General features: G+C 38.9%; 1 protein-coding gene across 4 annotated transcripts; it reads left to right on the forward strand.

The window, feature by feature from the left end:
* The first annotated feature begins 47 nt into the window (after positions 1-47).
* Positions 48-19,768, forward strand: FASTKD1 (FAST kinase domains 1). Of its 4 annotated transcripts, XM_069020707.1 has the most exons (17): positions 48-100; positions 600-668; positions 1,801-1,943; positions 4,503-5,004; positions 5,389-5,457; positions 6,301-6,426; positions 7,618-8,016; positions 9,141-9,251; positions 10,464-10,595; positions 11,551-12,037; positions 12,803-12,917; positions 13,388-13,516; positions 14,247-14,378; positions 15,402-15,515; positions 15,782-15,923; positions 16,497-16,614; positions 17,579-19,768. In XM_069020707.1, the coding sequence occupies exons 4-17, from the start codon at positions 4,670-4,672 to the stop codon at positions 17,687-17,689; spliced, it is 2,520 nt and encodes an 839-aa protein (XP_068876808.1). In that variant the 5' UTR covers positions 48-100; positions 600-668; positions 1,801-1,943; positions 4,503-4,669; the 3' UTR covers positions 17,690-19,768. The 4 variants fall into 4 exon arrangements, with proteins under 4 accessions (XP_068876808.1, XP_068876810.1, XP_068876811.1 ...); XM_069020706.1 differs by lacking the exons at positions 48-100; positions 600-668; positions 1,801-1,943 and adding an exon at positions 2,489-2,894; XM_069020709.1 differs by lacking the exons at positions 48-100; positions 600-668; positions 13,388-13,516 and having other exon boundaries at positions 786-1,943.
* Positions 19,769-19,813: the final 45 nt, after the last annotated feature.

Below are 19,813 nucleotides of genomic sequence, written 5' to 3' on the forward strand. Positions count from 1 at the left end.
TCCGCCTCCTCGAGCTCGTCAGCGGCGCTCCGCCCCTCGCGCTGCCCCAGGCCCGGGCGGGTGCGGCGCGGGAAGGAGCGGTGTGGCCGAAGTGCGGCAGGTACACGGGCCCTTTCTAGCCAAGCGTGCTCGAGAATAGTGCTGGTCTTCCCCGCCGGCGCGACAGCGGCGGGTGCATTAGCGACGAGCCCGCCAAGTGGCCAAGGGTCGGTAAATAAACCGTCCTGCACGGTGCTGGAAGCTCTCAGGGTTCCTCCAGCAGTACACCTCGCTAGGGCTTGGAAGGAATTAAAACGGGAATTTAGGCCAACTGTGCAAAAAAAAGTATCTCGTAATAGTATCCCGTATGTGTGTATTGCAATTCAAAGTTAATTTGTCTTAAAAACTAAGGACATGAAAGTTTATGACAATGCATAAAGTTGTGAGCACCTTCAAAATTAATTAAGACTGGCACTGAAGTATGTACCTCCTCTGATGGGTTTTAATTCAAACAAGTAGGCATTTGGGTCAGTAATCACATACATAATGGAAATAATGGAAGTTCCATGACCGGCTCTTGAAAAGTTTGTTAGAAGCAAAAAACCCAATGATCTCCTTAGGGTTTTCTGGAAGAAAAATTTTAGAATGTGAAACTGCCACCTGTGAGTTCTGAAATCTTGAAGAAGCTGGTGAGTGAACATCTGTTCAGTAAATCAGCACTGGCTTCAGCTCAGCATGCTTTGTTGAGTCTTGCTTTTTCCCCCCATGTGTCCAATTTAAAATTTAACATAATTTTATCTAGCATTTAAATTTGGTTTAGGCATTGTTTTATTTTATCCAAATGTACTTCACAAGTCAAAAGTGAAAAGTTCAGCATCTTCTAAATGAAAAATCTGTATGATTTACAGAAGTCTCCTTCATATGCATATGGATTTTTTTGTCTACAGTTTTCCTCTCAGATGCCTTGGAATTGTTATGTGAATTTGCACAAGGCCTAACATTCTTGAAAGAGGTACCTTAAGTGCCACCCTTTGTGGGTTTGGGTCTTGCTCTGGTACTTGCATGCCTGTGTAAACTGTAACTGGGGTGATCTGGAATTTGTTATCAGAGGATACAGAACTTGTTCCAATTACAAAAATTGTAACTAATCCAGTTAAAAAAATACATGTTTTTCTAAAACACCACAGACCTGTAATAAACAACATAGGGTCTGTTCTATTAGTTTGAGTGAGTTCCGTATGCATAAGCATCCAGTATATTAGGAGGTGACAGACAAAAAGTAAAAACCCCAAACATTTGATAGACAACTGCAACACAGTTGGTCAGAATTGGTCACGGTAATAGTCCTGGTTCTGGCTTTCGGATAGAATGTAGAGCAATCTGAGATTGTTATCATTCTTTCTAAATGTCTTTGCTGCTATCAGTGGTGGTGAGAAAAGGTCCAGAAAGATGACTTGGAGCTATGCATATTCAACATAAGCAACGTACTTGTTGCAACATATATTATTCTCCCAAAAGCCATTCATTTTAAATTTATTTTTGTTGCGAAGCATTAAAAAAATTGTAAAATAAAATAACATTAATTCCAGTACAACAAAGCCTAACTCTTCAACTTCACCCTTCCGACTTCAGTCCCTTTGTGCTTTTCCTAGGCAGGGAAGACTTTTCCCTTCCCTCAGAATAAATTATAAAAACGTTGCTTTATTTAATGTGCAATAATCGGTATGACTTTGGACCTTTTTAATTATTATTTTTATTTCCTTTGGAAAATCTTAACTGGCTAGCCTTTTCCCTTTCTCCCTACGCTTCCTGACGCCTCAGCTCATGGGAACTGCTCTGCCTCGGGGCATGCGCACCGCCAATGACCGTGCAGAGGCACGTGGAGTGCAGGGGCTGCAGCCGGGCGCGTTTGGAGTGAGCAGTCTCTGTCCGTGGCTCGAATGCAGGAAGGGTCCTGTGCAAAGGTAAACTGAGAGCTTCTCGGATTGTGTTCTCCGGAGCTGACACGGGCTCCTTTGCTTTCTTGTTTAACCCCGCCGGGTGGTGGAGTTTGCCGTGTGACGAGCCCTCTCTGAAGCCAGCCCTCGCAGCCGCTGCCGCCCCGCGCCCGGCCGGCAGCTGGGCCGTGTCCGCCCGCTCGGTGCCTTTCGGCCGCTCGGTGCCTCTCGGCCGCTCGGTGCCTCCCGCCCCCTCGGTGCCTCTCGGCCGCTCGGTGCCTCCCGCCCGCTCGGTGCCTCCCGCCCGCTCGGTGCCTCTCGGCCGCTCGGTGCCTCCCGCCCGCTCGGTGCCTCCCGGCCGCTCGGTGCCTCCCGGCCGCTCGGTGCCTCCCGCCCCCTCGGTGCCTCCCGCCCGCTCGGTGCCTCCCGCCCGCTCGGTGCCTCTCGGCCGCTCGGTGCCTCCCGCCCGCTCGGTGCCGCAGGCGCGCAGGGAGCGCCCCTCAGCGGAGGCGGGAATCGAGTCTGTGGCGCCGCGGGTCTCGCCCCTCCTGCGGAGGCTCCGCCCTTTCCCACGCTTTTTCTGGGGCACTTCTGGGCCAGAGCCCCCCGCGGTGACGGAGCGGGCGGGCTGGCGGCGGTGCGGGGCGCAGGACCGCAGCGCGGCCAGCTCTGGTACCCGGGGACAGGTACCAGCATACCTGGGGACAGGTCCGCGGCTGTGCTTACGGGAGCCGAGGCGACTCTGGCAGGCAGGGCAGAAACACCCTGTACTGCATAAGCAGCTCTCTTAAGGCTTAGTTACTTAAATCTCTAATAGTTCTTGTACTTGGGGAGTAGTGAGTGTCCACATTTTCTCCTTTTTGGGAGACTTCCTGGCTCACTGTGTTTTTTAATACAGCCTTGAAAGTGCTTATGTGTTTCAATCGATAGAAAATAATTTTAAAGACTTTCTTGTCCTTCTAGTGTGTATTTTGCATGGTAAGTAGAACACCTTAGAAACAGTTCTTTAAGTAGATCTAAATTCCCTAGCTTTATGTATTTGGATGTTTGAAAATATCGAATGTTTTCTATTGATGAACTTTTTGAAAGATGTTGGAATTAACTATGATTTAAAATTGTATAAAAGTTTGTGGTAAATCTGCTCAATGGAATAGAGAAATATTTGAAAGCTTCCCACAACTGTTTCAGGTAGAGATCCTGGTTCCCCATCAGTAGGATAGGGGATACAAGGTCCATTGCAGCATGAGAAGGGGAAAGGATGTGTCACCTGGATTTACAGGAAATTGCTTGAGCCTGAAGGTTTTTATATTTTCTTCAAGTATCTACTTTATCCTGACTTCTTGCAGCTTAGTTTGCCATTACTGTGGGAAGTAAATTCTTTCTAAATGCAACTACCACATAGAACAAATAAAAGCAATATCTGAAAAGGTAGTATAAAGCAAATCATTATTATAAGAAGGTATTTAATACGTGTGAAAAATTTGTACCCTTTTTTTGTATTCTTTCATTTTTCGTAGGAAAGAAAACATTTCTTATTCTAGCAGATCATAAATTAAAATGATTTCATTTTAGCTTTCCTTGTTTAGCTGCCCCAATGTTAGTGACAGCAGTGTAGTACAATATACTATATGGCTTTTTATTTTCTGAAGAGGATTGTATAGACATCAGAAGAAATCCATCTATATCCAGCTTTCTGGAATAATTTCAGTACCTTGCACAGGCTGCACAAATAAGGTTTTTTTCTTCCTCAACGGATCTGCTGCCATCACCTTGATAATGTTGGAATCATGTGTACAGTTGAAGAGCATTCAAGTTTGCTGAACATATTGATAATTTTAGTTGATGATTATCTCTTCTAAAGCAAGACTTCTAGACTTTTCCACGATCTCTGAGTTGAGGGAATTTGATGAGGCTTTTTTGGTGTACTGTGACCTGTATCACTAGTGGTTTGTGTTCTCTAGCTTGGAACCAATTGTGTAGGTTGTAGAATACGTAGTTGTTAGCACTGTGTACAAATTGGGGCATATTCTAAGAAAACAAATGAATACTTAATAAATTTCAGTAGATCAGGCTCTGGCTTCCATTATAATTTGGGATTGAGGTTGCTTTTCTTTAGTGCAATGGCAATTTCAGCTGATGGCATGTGTCTGATCAATATCCTGTAATACAAAGGTGACAAACCTTCTCAACTAGAAGCCATCTCACTTCATTTTGCCACCAATAGTTGTATTTTCTGGCAGTTCCTGGACCCCAGTTTGGGATTATGGCCTAGTGAGAGTAAGCCTCACTTAGTCATGCAGTGCTGGCATGTTAAAAAGTTCAGCTTTTCCTTCTCAGTAGTAGCATGATAGCACATGTGCCCTTTAAAGGCAGTTTTCTAAATCTGAAAACTTACCAAGTGGACTAACTTCATAGTACTTCCTAATACCATGTCAGTGTTTGTTGTCAGGAGCTTTTCTGTGAGAAGAGTCCAGGCTGTAGATTCTTCTTAAGTTTACCTTACTTAGAACATCATAATGTAGAGACACTGATTTTTACCTAGTTGTTGTGACTGAAATTAAGTGCTTTGATACTGTCTCATTACAGGTACCTCAGAATCGACTTCTTAATACAGTGACCATACAGGATCAAAGAAGAATGGTCTTCTGTTTTTCAAATATTTGAGTTCCTTGTTTGTAACAGCATGGTTTACTGTGAAAAGAGAAAGAAGAACCTTTCTGGACACTTTAAAGATAGCTGGTAGGCATAGTAAAATGCTTTGTTTGAGGCAGGTTTGCTTGTTTACACTGAGACGTTACCAAGCTCGGACTCTGTGTAGTGATCTGCTTCTGAGCCAGATAAATGGCTGCACCCATGAAGATGAAGTGTTCAGCCTTGTTGGAAGGAACAAGGCCAGACTTTCTGAAAAGCATGTGGGAGTTGCGTTGAACATGCTGTGGCAATTGCAAAAGAAGAGGCCTTTTCTCTTAAGGACTAGTGACTATGTAAGAAATCACTCCCAGTTTCTTACCCTTTGCATTTTGGCGGAAAACAAGGTGGAACACATGGAAGATGAGGTCATAGTGGACACCTTATATAGTATCCTGAGGTAAAGAGCATTAAATACATTTTCTATTTGATAATAAAAAGAGAAGGAATTTTGACTACTTTTGACTAGGAATTTAGAGCTATCCTGTAAGGAGACTGTGATGAGACTGCCCTGCCACAGCTTCTGTACTCTTGACTATGTGACAGATATGGCATAATGTCCTGTGCCTTTATTTTGGAGATGCAGGCAGAATGGATCTGTTTTGCAGTCCCAGTAAATATGTTTTATGATTATTATGAATTTTGATTATTCACTCACAAATGTTTATAGTCTGTTTGAATGGAGGGAGCGATAGAAAAGTAAAACATTATGATAAATAATGAAAGGACATATGTCTCATTTCTTTATTGAAGCAAACTTCAAAGTATTGTCTTTCTTTTGAAGGCTTAATGTTGAAGACCACATTTCTCTAGCAAAAGTGCTTGTAACAGAAGCATGGAAAAGATTAGAAAGGCAAGTATTGTAATGCTGTGCTTTGTGAAAGGTATAAGTTGCAAACATTGTTTGCTTCATGAGAGGTTACGCAAGAGTTCTCAAAGAGTATTTATGTTTAAAACATAATATGAGTATTTTAAATGTTGTATATTTCAAGGTTTTGAAAATTATATATACAGACTTTGGTACACAAATGCTTGAGAGATTCAGATACTGCAACAGGGTCCAACATTTGAGATTTTGAAATACATTGTCTGTGTAGATTTTTGTGTTTGAAGGAAATTGTAGGTTTTCATATTTACAATTTTATCTCAGTGCTTGCTGTCCAGGTCTTGAATGGTTATTAGAACCATGCTTATCTCAATGTTAGCAAAAACATTTTGTATTTAAACAGCAACATTTTCCCTTTGTGTATTTTGTTATTGTGTTTTGTGGTCTTCTTTTGATTTTTATTTTTTTGGGGATATTGTAGTTTTCATTCTTTAATCTTGGGATAATGGCAGAACCTAGTGTCAGTCTTGGCACCAGCACAGATTTGCCTCTTCTTAATATGTGGAGTATCTTGACAAATAAATAAATACACTGTATCTTGAAAAATAAAATGAAGTAATAAATCACTCACCATCATTTTATCTATTTGACATAATTACTTGAGAATATACTCTTACAATATAGATTTCTTAGGCTGATCTGGTTAAGTGAAGGACAACTAATTGTTGTAGAACTCATATACACAACATGCTTTAATACTAAACACCTAGGTGTTTTGCTTAGATACTTTGTTTCCTTGTTTTTTAATTTGGCTATAAACTTGTTTTTTATGTAATTATAATAAACTGACTGTCTTTAATGTCTTGTCAGGCTTAGTTTGCCAGCTCTGTCTAAATTTGCTCTGTGCTTATACAAGCAACACAGGCACTTCAGTCCCATAATTGGCCAAGTAGCTCATGTTGTGGACATGAAACTGGATTCTATACAGGATATAAGGTAAGTGTCAGAGTGAAGCTAAGAAGCAGAAGCAGCAATATGTTGCAATAACTGGTCTGTCTTTGCTGAATACTTTCCCTTTTTCTCAACTGGATGTTGCTTTCTTCACTTGGGGGGTTGTGGGAAAGAAACGTTTTGTATTTGTGCATTGATTGACAAGTGAATGCATTTTCCCAGTGACTTTATGAAGAATTTCCTTATAACCAATCTAAACAATTAAAACTATTGCTTGATTGCTTAGATGGGTTATAAAGATTTAATTAATTTCCACTGTTCTACTTAAAGCAGATATTTAGCATCAGCTTTATCCTGATTCTAAACATGGACATTTTTGATAATTAAGAGGCTGTTGACTCACCAGAAGATGCTTTTCTCCCTTTTTTCTCTCTTGACATTGATAGTTTCTCTGCTATGACATGGCTTTGTTAGCAGCAATAAGGGGTTTTAAAGCAATGTTGTGTGTATTTATCTTCAGAGCATTGTTTTTCTGGTCAAATTGAATTAGTAAATTCTCTTGCTAGCATGTCTAGCACATTACCCTCATGTTTAAACTACTTAAGACATAGCCCTAGTCAAAAGAAGACCAGGCTCCTTTTTTCTTTCTTCTGTTGCCCTGGGGCTATTACAGCAAAGCTTCTCTTTCTTTTTTCTTCTTTATATAGCACCAGCAGTCCCAACACTTATTTTTGCGGATGTGAGGAGCTTGCTTATGAAACTCCTTGAATAGGACTGCATTTCTTTACTGAAATCACTTTCTCTGGGATCATAAGTTTTATTCCCTTAGGAAGGGATTCTTTCTTTAGGAGTGACAATGACTCTTCTCCCCATTATGTCACTGGTGAATTGTTTGGGCTTCTTTAGTGTCTGTTGAACATAAAAGATACTTTTGCAAATACAAATCAGGCAAATCAGGGTCTCGCCTTAGGCAAATGTTTTTATCATGCATAACTTTGTAAGGGATGGCTGAAAAATCCGAATCATTTCAGAAGTTCACTGAAAGCAGAGTTTTTACTTTAGTAGGCTAAATAGTTTTTGCTCGTCCATTTTTTCTGCATTAGATTTAAAATTCTTTTTTGCAGAGAAACAACACCTCAACTACCATTCCTTTCTTTGTGCACTTCATTTAAGAAATCTAAAAGGTATTGCTTACTGTGTTCAATGTGTCAATGTAAAATCTTTTGAATTTCTTAGGATTTTGTCAGTTTTGATGATCAGCATATCTGATGTTATCACAGAGAGTTTTCGAGATCGATTACTACACAAGGCTGAACAGCTCTTAGAAGAAAAGAATGAAGTCCACTTCAGCTATGCCAGAAGAACACTACAGTTTCTCCAAAATGTTAGACTGAGATATCATCCGTTGCTAGAAAAATGCAACAGGATTTTCCTTGAAAGTGCCTCCCATCTTGATATACACAGTATTAGTCATATTTTTGGACTGTATGAGCAGCTGGGTTTTGACAATGCTGAATTCCGCTTGATTGCTAAACAGCTGCTGTCCGAAACTATAGATGATTATTATGATCCTGAAAGCTTTGCAAAATTGTTTTTTGCTCTTGGGCCTATGGCAGGATCCAAGGTTAGAGAAAGGTAAGTTTATTCATGATTTTGTCTTATTTATGACATATGTATTCTTGCACAGAAATTAAAAATTTACTGGTGTTTGGAAGAATTTCTGAGTCCATCTGTGAGCTGAGCCTTAGGTTTCCTGGTTGTAATGTTGTAGCAGTGGATCATTTCATAATGGAAACAGTGTCAAAGCAGTTTGGTTTTTTATAAAGTTGAATCAGATCCATCAATCAAGGGCTGTGTGAATGCTGTTATGCAAGGCCATCCTGTAGCTCTGTCTGTTAGACTACAGCCTTCCTTTCACACTGGATGGTAGGTAAAAACCTTTCTGTCTTTCTCCTGAGAAATATATGCAGTGATATTTGTTGCTTTTTCCTTTTTAAGACTGTCAGTAGTTGTAAAAGCCTGAGTCTTGTCCTATACCAGATTGCTGACATCCTATTTTTTAAGAAAGATCATCATCAGGGAACACTTCAGCATTTATTTAGAGCATAGTATTGTATGACAGATGTTTTTTTTCTCTGCTTGTTTTTCTTGTGCCACAAAATCCTGTTTGGGGGTTGTATTACTCATGGGTCTCTCAAAGCCTGCAGTTTTAGGCAGAATTTTCTGTATTAATTACAACAAGTCATATTTTCATACTTCTCTTCATGAACATTTCCTTTATTCAGAGATTTGGATATACTGCAAGCCTGTGTTGGTTTTGCCATAGCTGATTTAGTCACAAAAGCTTTTCCTAGATTTTTAAAAAAAATATTTTGTTTGTGATATACACTGGCTTTAATTACAGCAGAACCAGTTCAGTTCATGTTTGATTCTGTTATCTGTAGCTTGCTGATTGATCATTAATTGTTTAGTGTCTTTGATTACCTTCTCTGCTTCTTGTCTACTTTTAGAATTGTCAGACTTGCTGGTTTCTAACATCAGAACAATATGCACTGATCCAACACACACCCCTTCATCTGTGCTATACACACCAACTGTTCAGAAGAAAAGTCCACAGAATGAAAGTCTCTAGTTTGGGAGAACTTTTTTGTCCAGAAGTGGTCTTTGGTTCTTTTCCTCATATGTAAAGAAAATGGCTGCAATCTTTGCCAGAGATTTTCAATTGTTTTTCATTGGAAAATATGTCTTTTCCTCTTTAGGTTGCTAGGAACTGCAGCACACATGGCAGAGGAATTTAGCAGTCACCAAGTACTGATGATACTGAGGACGATGCAGAAAATGAAATGCAGAAATTCTCATCTACTCAAAAAGTAATTTTTTTGATACTAAGAAGTTGTATTCTCTAGGTAAACTTCCATTTAGTGTGGAAAACTATGACATATCCAGTAAGTTAGAGGTGGCAGGTGCATCTCTCGTACACAAATGCTATACACCATAAATAATTGGCTATTACAGATTTTAGAATATTGCAGCTTGACCCAGAAGTAATTGAGGCAATTTAGGAATTTCAAAGAAAGGCATTTCACCCTTACCAAGTTACTGTCAGAGAGTATCTGTCTAATTTACAAATATGTGATCCTATTGCAGTAAACTTAGCCTTTAACAATTACTGTAAACTCATGAGACTGCAAATGAAATGTAGTAAGTTGCAGAGAACATGTCCTGTCTTGGACATCCTGTTACTTTGGTGAATTGTTTGTTCAAAAGTCGTTGTGTCCTATTTTGGACTATTAAAGCTTGTGTTTTTAAGAACCTGGGCCACATTTTCTGCAGTTTTGAACTGAACACTGTTTGTAGGGAGAGGTAGTGTCTGTCATACAGTGAATGGAAAAGAAGTTGATGTTTTGGGCACAGAAGATGTAGCATTAGATATGTCAGAGATGCAGCAGAGTTAAGTGCAGGTTGTGAGCAATTACTGGATCGAAGGTAGTTGTATGAATCAAATAGATCCTTGAAAGAAAAAGGACATACTTGTTTCCTGTGGAGCAAAGGGATACTAAAAGGAAGATCAGGTGAATTAATGTCTTTTCTTTTTGAGTCTCAAGAAGAGTCACTGTCGTAAGCGTCTCTGTCCTAAGACCTTAAGAAGGTCTTAAGGTGTTATCTTTCCCTACAAATCTATCCCTCTCTTTGCAGCTTTAGACCAACACAGCTGTAGCAACCATTGTTTCATAAGTGAGTGTGGTGGTGTGGAAGCTGGTGATGCTATTCTAGTTTATTGTGTTCTTGGTCCACTCTAAATTTAACTGATTGTGAAATCTGCAACAGAAGTTAGTAGTGTGAATTAGCTGATGTGTTGTGATGAGGGCTTTAATTTTGTAATTTGGTCAGTAAGTGGAGAGAGGCTGCTCTATCTTAAGTGGAATAGTGTCAAAATCGGTGTGGAGAGGAGTGCATGTGTGTGAAACCCTTCACATAGGTACTGCGCACCACAGGACCCCCCTTTTCATGTGGGATGTTGGGGTTTGCGTTATCCTTTGTATTAGCTTAATACCATGTAATCTTTTCCTCTTTGTATTCAGAATGGCTTCTGTTCTGCACAAACACTTGGATAGCTATCATGTATTACAGCTGGTAAAGTTAACACAGTACTTGGTGGTGTTGCATTGCCAGGATCTGGAGCTGTTTGCCAAATTAAAAACGTTACTATTAGGGTAAGTGTGTATTCTTGGAAATGTAGCTATTTAGGTTTTAAACAGTTCTCTACTTAAGGTATTAATTAGCAAGCTAAGATGTTAGTGTTTTGTTTCCATAAATATGAAGAAGTAACAAACTGTTACAATTATTTGTCTATTAAACATGTAAATCAGAGGATAGCGAGTAGATGTTGTCTTGACTATAGACCCAACAGTATCTGCTAATAGATATCTTTTAAAAATAATTTTTTCCCCTTTTTCCTTAGACTACTGTACTATAATGATGTTGAAATGACAATAAATTTTGATTGGTATTTGATAGGATGGGTAGGTATTAATATTGTATTTGATGTTTGACAGAAGAAGTAATGAAAAAGAGACAGTAAGAATGCCTTGGTTGGGACAAGTGAAAGTGTGACACAGAAGTACTCTTTTGATTGAAGAACTGTCCAGTTACTTCTTAGGCTTGTACCGTTGCAACAGAAAGTTGCCAGAGATCTTGCTTCCCTTGCTCAGCCTCTATAGGAATGTAGTGCTTTGGCTGTATGGTTTTTTTTGTGGATGATGTCTTCATGTTCCTCAGGCACCTCAAAACCTTCTGCTCCCTAGGACAGAAATCACAGAAATTAACCAGGCCCATAAACCCACAGATACCCTTGACAAATGTGGACCTTCTGACCTTACTAAGAACTTCTGTTGTTTATCAGTAACAGTTGGAGTCCCACCAGCTGACTGAGCTGCTCATTGTCTTCTTCCCTTTCTTCAGTTTTGAATAAATTAAAAGGAAGAAGTTAATCTCACTGAAAAAAAGATGTGTGGATTTCTGCCAAGTCATTTAATATTCTGCTCATTTTATATTTGTGCAGCTTTTGACTTCTAAATTAGAATTTTCAAGCATGTAACTTTTTTGTTTTGTTTGAACATTGGCACTTCGTCACTACTGATGGACTATTTATTTCTATCTCTCTTCCAGTTGTTTAAAATCTACAGTGATACCTGCTGATACTGCAGCCATAATTCGTGTTCTGGCCATGCTTCCTTCTTTCCATGTGGATGAAATTATTATAAACAAAGCAGCAGCAGTTCTGCCTCAATGCAGGCTCCATCATTTGAATTGCATTGCTACAGCTCTTGTCAAATGGAATCATCATGGACAGCTGCACTGGCAAAACAGTTCTGAGCTATGTGCCAAGCTTCTGCAGAAACTAAATGACTGTGGATTTCAGAGGCTTCAGAAAGCCAACAACTTAAATCTTCTGTTGGAAGAACTTACACATGTGAATGGAGAGTGGTTTGAAGAAGTCCTGAATGAGGAAACTATGGCCATGTGTCAACACTTGATAGATCAAATAACATGGGCAAATGTATTACCCTTGTCTTTTTTTCTCATAAAATCAGACCACCGTTGTCCTGCATTATTTGACAGAATAGCTTCTGTGACTGTTGCAAATATAGACAAGGTATCACAGTTCTTCTTTCTATCTACTGTGAGTTATTCAGTAAGAAAGGACAGGTTAGTAGTTGATGTGTTTCAGAGCACAATTCACACATGCTTTTAAGAGTTTTCTTCAGTGTACCTGATTTGGAGATCATCTTTTTTGTGCTCACTTAAAGCTGTTTTACTTCCGTGTATATAAATTTGCACTTCTCATGAATTTTCATTTCTTTTTTATTGTTCACTCAGTGTTAGGTCAGCCATAATCCTTTACATTCAACTTTACATTTGACCATCTTAATTTTTTTAAAACGTATTTATAAATAGTCACATCAGTATCCATATGATGGATATTTTAACATTACTCATTGTGGGGATTTCCCCAATAGCCTGTCTATTTGGTCAAAATTACTTTTTTTTTCTTACTATCTTTTTTCTCATTCTCAATCTGGTGTTCATATAAATCTTCAATTTTATTCTGCTGCAGTCTAGTTTCTTTAAGAACATTTAATGCAAAACCTTCTTAAAAGGTTCTTTAAGTGTATAGAAACATTTGGATCACCTACATGAAATAAATTCTAAGTTTTAGTTGTGGCTGCAATTTCACCTATTACTGCATTTTATTTTTTTATTATTTTCTCCAGGAAAAGTTGACCAAAGAAAAAAATCAGAAAATAGTTCATCTAGTCTTAAATCTCCAAATTCTGAATTAATTGTAAAAATTTTCTTTATTTTAAAGCAATATTAGGATATTTTGCAGTGACTTGATTTAGGATGTCTTTTTTTTCAGGTTCCCCCGTCTGAAATCTATTTTATTCTCTTCCTTTTCTCTTCTTTGAATTATGACCCTCCTGACAATGAAGAATTCTTTAAGAGTTGTATCCAACATCTTACTTCTAACTTGAGTAAGTGCAATAGACAAAGATTTTTACTGAATGAAAATGGGAATAGAATGGCACTTTTGTTAAGCAAAGAAAAAGTGAGTATGTTACTACTAATACTCTGCCTACTGGGGTTAAACCGTGACAAATATTCAATTTTGGGTTTTGTTTCACCTGTTAAAAATGACTGTTGATAAGGGACTAGCAAAGGATTTTTGGCATAGTAAAATGTAAGTGAAAATTCTGATTAATTCACTGTGCTGTTATTGGATAGAATTGTCATGGTGTTCCCCAAGGAATCATCATTTGGGAACAGAATACATTTTGTGATTCATCACAAAGAAATAGTTAAAATTGTAGAGGAAGTGTGTAGAGATTTGTGTAATACATTAAGAGAGAAAATCGAGAGACGATTTGGGAGGCCAGGGAAAGGGCATTGCAAATCCTTTCAGCTTTGTCCTATGTTAATATGGGTTTCTCTCTGGTTTTTCAAGGTCGTCTTGAAACTTATCACTTGGTGCTGCTAGGTCATGTTTTGGCAATGGCTGGGTATTTTCCTCCAGTTCTGATAACTACGATATTTAATGTTTCTTTCCTAAGCAAATTGGATGCTCAACTTAAAGGTAGCTATCTAGCTCTTGGACAAATTTGATTGTGTAGCATTTGGCGCAAAATGCAATTGTGGGCTTACATATGACTTGAGATGTAGAATTACTCTTAAAATGATTCTGTTTTCAGGAAAGACACCCTCTATATAATACAGTCATAATTTGAGTGCTAAAAGGGAAGGAATGAACAAAAATCTGTTCTTTGTTTTAAAAGTACAGACCTGTATTGCAGATGAGCGAAAGTAATATAAAACAATATTGCACTCAGTATTAGTAATTCTTCAATTTTATTAGAAATAAAATTACCTGACTGTGGGGTTTATTACTAGAAGTAGTCACAAAGCTGTAGGAATTTTTGTCTGCAAGAAATGTATCCTATCTGTCTCTTCTCTCTAAAAAAGAGACTGACTGTTTCATTCCTCTCTACCTGTAAGTTTTTCATTATCAATGTACTCTTGCCATTTTGCCCTCAACTACTTCATTAAATTTACACGATAGAAGCAATTTCTATCTTCTGTCTTGCTGTTGTTCTTAATATTGAGCAGAACTGGGCTTTTTACATTTATTTTCTCAGGGATTTTGAGAATTTGAGATTTTGATTCTGCAGCATGAATTTTATAAATGCCATAGTACACAGATATTTGCATTTCTAGTAAAAATTCAGAGGTTACCATTTAGTTCAATTTGTTGGATTTTTTCACATTTCAGTTCACACATTTCTATGTTGGTTTTTTTTTTAAATCAGTCCTGCCTGATACGGTGAAGCAGAGGGTCCACTCAAGCCTCATGAAATTGAACAGAGCAGTCTGTCTGGAATGCCCAGAGTTTCACATCCCTTGGTTTCATGAGCCATACTGCCAACGTGTCTTTCATAACAGTAAGTAATTTAGGAGAGGGAAAACTGCCCTTGTTACTAGTAATAGTCTATTTTTGTAACAATATACTAGATCCTTCTAAAACTGTCATGCCGACAGTAGCACACAATAGAAGGCACATCCCTCTCTGCTGAGCATGCACTCTTGAAAAGTGCAACTGCTTAGTAGTGCAACTGGGAGCAAACTAGTTTTCCTTGTGAGAATTAATGTAATAGAGATGGTATATTTTTTCATAAGAATGAAAAATTAAATACACAGAAACAGTGTATATGATGTGAAGGATGGAAAGGTGGGAAGAGGATCATTCTATACTGGAGGAGATGGGACATTTTGCTCCCTGCTTCACTTACAAGACTGAACATTTGACTTAAATTTTTCAAAGTAAACATTTTTACTGCCTGCTTTTGAGCTTCATCCTCCCTTCTTCCTCACAAGAATCGAGACCCATCAGGGATGAGAGATCGAGAAGTAGGCTAGGGATCAAGTGTAGCAGCTGAGATCTTTCAGAATAGTGATCAATTCAGAAAATCCATCTAATGCAAACACAGTATCTCCTCCACTAATTCTCATGGGGAGATCTGCTGTGCTATCCATAGAACTCAGCTACTTTGTCTCTTAGACTGAAGATGTTTAATGGAGCAAGGTGTTAATGTGCAATGGACAAAGAAGTGGCAGATAGTGTGGTGTGCCTGTAATAAACACAAGGTGAGTAAATATGTGTCTAAACATGATTAAAAGCAAACAAAATCCAACAGGTGAAACCTAAAACTGAAGTTTTTGTAGTATGTGAATATAAAAATCCTGGGATCTAAAGTCTGGATTTGAAATTTACTTAATAGCATGCACCTGCCACTTTCTATCTAAAATATGATCACTTTGTCTCTGAATTATGATGGAATAACACTCGGGATCTGTGGAAAAGATTTAATTCAGTAACCTGGCTGTCAAAAATGCAATTTCTCAAAGCAGTATTTTCAAAATTTTGGCTGTGGAAGTTCTGATGTATGAATTCTTTGTCTTTGTAGGTACGAGCCGAATAAATCCACAGCGACAGCATATTCACAGAATGCTGATAGAGATCTTAGGAGGGGGCGATTACTCAAGAATATCTGTTCTTACACCATACTACTATGAAATAGGTGAGAAGTTAATACTCTGAGTCTTCTCATATTACTGTTATCACCCAGATTAAGAAGCTCCTGGTCATATGGCCACAAGATAACACAAGGTATTGCAAAGAAGAAATTTTTGTATAAAATACAGTTTCTAAAAACGTCTTCATAATATAAATAATGTTGGGTATCTCTAATTATGGCTATCAGTTTTGGTAGAAGTAAACATTGTACAGATCAAATTCTTTCACTTTTATTTTGTCAGTAAACAGGTTTGTTGTGTTTTCTGGCAGATTTTGAGTGTGTCCTGGATGTAAATAAAAAGCCTCTTTCCTATATGGTTCAGAATATACTTTTGGATGGTGTGGGGGCAATACACTTGAGACATGACATCAAGGATGAAGGGAGAAAGGCTCTGCCACCAGGAGCTCAAAGGTTAGTACGCTGAATTCTTGCACATTAGCCCTTCCAGGTTTACATCCAGTTTAGACCCAGTTTTTGATGCTCATGTCCTAATGTTCTGTTCCTTTTCCAAAGTCTAATGAGGTTTAGCCTTCTGAGGTGTGGTGGGTTAGCTGAAGCTGCTCCCACTCATTTGCATGGCGTGGCTTATTCCCGGGCAGTGTGATGGGGGAGAGAACTGATATAAACAAAAGTACCTCCATCCCAGCCAAACCCAATACAGGTTCTTGAAATGTGTTTCATGAGATTGGAATACTGTTTTCCTCCCACCTCTTCAAATGTCAGCCTTGAAAATGCTGGTTAGCTGTTTTTACCATTTGAACAAAAACAGATGCAGGGAGAAAATGCTTTTTCTGAATTCAAGTATCTCTAGATAAAGAGGAGGAAAATGTTTTTGTCTAATTTCAGGGAGTTGTTTAATTTTCGTTTTCTGAGAATTGTCAGGTTTATCTAGTCTTGCTGCAACTATCAATACTGAACTAGAAATAGCACTTCTTGCTATTCAGGTAGGACCTGAAAGTAAGTGCACATTTTTACCGTTTGCAGAATTGCTTTGGAATTTCTTGATTCAAAAGCTTTTAGCAAAGATTATTCACGTCATCTGAAAGGAGAACCTGCAGTGAAAAAGCGACACCTGGAAATGCTGGGGTACCGGGTAGTTCAGGTGAGCAGTCCACAACACTTTGGGTCCTTTCTGCATTGTATCAGCAGTACAAAATGATCCATTTTCTTTTCCTTGCAACAGATTTAGAGACACTTCTATTGTTAAAAGCACCTACTGGGAGAAAGCAATTTTTGTATTTAGGGGGAAATTCCAAGCTGTTCTCAAAATGGTGTAAGGACTTCATAGAACTCACACCTTCTCTGAAAGAGGGTGAAGCAAAACTGAAGTCAAAAGGTCCCGGTCTGACGTTACTGCAGGCAAACTAGCAATCTCAATGTAGCCTACATAAAGGAGAAAAAGTGAAATCAGCGTTTTAGTTCAATTCATTAAGATTTCTATGGTAGAAAAAGATTGAACATACCCTTCTTGAGTGATAAGACAGTTTTGGCAGCTGCCAGATGGGATATGGATGCTGTTTGTCTGTTGCAATGATAGTGCTGTGACAGGGAACACTAGAGGCCAGAAATAATTCACCACCAGCACTGAAACATTTGGGAAATGGAGACTTGTGAATGCAGAGGCTCCTGTATATTTACTCACCGCCCTAATTTTAGCTGGAGTCCTTCTTTAAGCTTAAATTTTGTTGTTTGGGGTTTTTTAAACAGAATAATCATCCTTTCTGATGTTATACTACTGATACACCATTGCAACATTACAAACTACAGTGACCTGGGATTTTTCTGTCAATTGGGGTTTTAAAAGATGGGAGGGTGTAACGGAGTTGTCACAACCTGTTTTATATCTCTGCAACTATGCTGCTTTTTGGAAGCAGACTGACTGTACTTACGTAGAGGAGAATCTTACAATAAGAAATGGAACTTTCAGTTTTAGAGTAAGCAGGCTGTTGGAAGGTAAATATCTTCAAGTGAAGAACAACAGGAATTGGAGAGCCTTTTCTTTGCTCTTAGATGGTATATGGCTTATACCAATGTTAAAAGTCAGTTTGTACCATTCTGTTCCACAGATTCCTCACTTCGAATGGAATTCTATGGTTCTGTCAACAAAAGGTGAACAGCTGGAATACCTGAGAAAACAGCTGTATACAGAATACAGTGATGTGAGACATGCGGTCTGAAGTACTTTTATAAAAACAGTTTACATACCATCAACTGTCTCGTAATCCTGGAATACTTAAGTTTCAAAAATCTGTTTATCAGCTGGACCAAGGCTTGCCAAGGTCATCAGATGTAGAGAGATTTGATCCTCAATTTGTTAGGGATTGCAAAAGGCAGGTCACAGTGGGCCATGAAGATGTGATAGGGATGCTTAAAATTTCCCATTATCTGGAAGTTCTTATGAGCACATGAATCTGGCAGTTTTGCCATAAAATTATGTTATTATCTCCTTAAATAAATAGCACAGAGGCTTAGCCAGACATAAAACTCTCCACAGAAAAAGCTGGAAATACTATTGACTAGGAGACTGCAGTAAGCAATCTACTGGAAACTATGTCTGTCCTCCAGCATGTGACAGAATGAGCAGTTAGGAATCAAACAGTATCTGTACGCTGAACCCAAGAAACTGAAATGCAGATTTGCTATGAATAGGGCTGCTTTTAGAGCCATTCACTTTCCATTCTCAGAACAGAGGTACTGTGGGGGACTGTGCTGGGGGAGAGTGTTATGTGGTGAGGAACCTCCAGCTGCTTCTCCTACCCTGTGATGTGCTGTGTGCGGAAGAGTGGCTGAGCCTTCTGGAACACCTTCACACACTTAAAAACCCTGCCAGGGTTTGTGCAGGAGGCATAAGACACTGAGATGCAGAAGGAAGAAGCGGAATAGCCAGGAGAATGTTCATTGTAGAGCAGTAACTGTAGGGTAGTCATGCTTGGCAAATCATCCCATTTTCAGAGGCAGCCATGTTGTGCCTACAGCTGCCATCACCTTAGGACAACTGTGACAGAGCTGTGCCTGTTTTCTCACATGTGCAAGGAGGATATGTGTTCTGGCTTATTTAGTAGAAGCAGGACACCTTCTTTTACCACTTCACTTGAAACCTGGCAGAGAGAAGCCACTGCATATCTGAATTGGCCATTATGCATCTGGCTGTCACATTTTTTTTACTATTCAGGAGCAGAGGAAAAATTTTTTATTAACTGAATACAAATCAGGACAGGAATGAAAAGTCAGGAAAAACCAACAGAACTGATCTAAGCTGCTAGGTACTTTCCTCCTGGGGCAGCCCTCATTTTTGTGGGATGACTGCCAAAACTAATAGACGGTAGTCTAGACACTTTGGGTTGGACAAATGGACAAGGGCTCCAAGATGTAATGACTGCTTTGAGGAAATGTCATTGAAGGCACAGCGCATAGAAAGATTCTATGTGCATTATATTTGGTATAAAATGGAGAGGACAATCATAAATATAATTTAGTATTTCAGAAGGTGGGCTACATGTTGAAGAGATCTTGCATGACTCTGCTGCTGTACAGATCACCCTCAAGCAGCAGCCTTGGAGTGTTAAGAAAGGTGGCAGTGGCTGAAGTCATGAGCCAGGGTGGTCATGTGTTTAACGCTGCTTTTCAGGGTGGTCACTGTACCAAGCCAGTTTTCTTCAAATTATGTATGGATAAAGTTATGAGTATGCACAATGAGAAGAGGATTAAAACTTGTTATGAGTGGTCCAGAAAGGGCATTGAAGAAAAGCAAAAAAAAAAAAAGGCAATTCAGTAAAATGCATTTTCCTTGATTCTTTGCACTCATTCTTTCTATATTAAATCAGCAAGTGCTATGGCAGATGGGTAGTGTAAACCAGTGACCTAACTGGAGCCAATAAAAAGGTGCTAAACACAGCTGCAGATCTGGGTACTAAAGGGAAAAACAGAAAAAATGTTCTGCAGGTGAAGTACTAGTGGACAATAACATACTGAAATGAACTATGATGGCTTTGCCTTTGCCTATGTTTACCTTTGCCTCATAGGAGGGCAATGCAAGAGATCATTTGATAGTTGGCATTGCTATTCAGTCAGGTGTGGTGGGCTTCTTTTCCAGTTATCCTGCTACATCAGTTGTAATAAGATTTAGATTTATGAAATCTTTTAGATTTCTGACACCCTCTTTATGCAATGGAGAAATCCTTTGAAGAGGTACACTACAAAAAAAGGTAAGCATGCTCTGAAGAAAACTGAGTGCTCTATTTTGGGAAAAGGCTGTACTAAGAGATCTGTGTCCTGTCAATATGATAGTAAAGATGAGCTAA

This window comes from Aphelocoma coerulescens, chromosome 7 (genome assembly GCF_041296385.1).
Source record: "Aphelocoma coerulescens isolate FSJ_1873_10779 chromosome 7, UR_Acoe_1.0, whole genome shotgun sequence".
Lineage (NCBI taxonomy): Eukaryota > Metazoa > Chordata > Aves > Passeriformes > Corvidae > Aphelocoma > Aphelocoma coerulescens.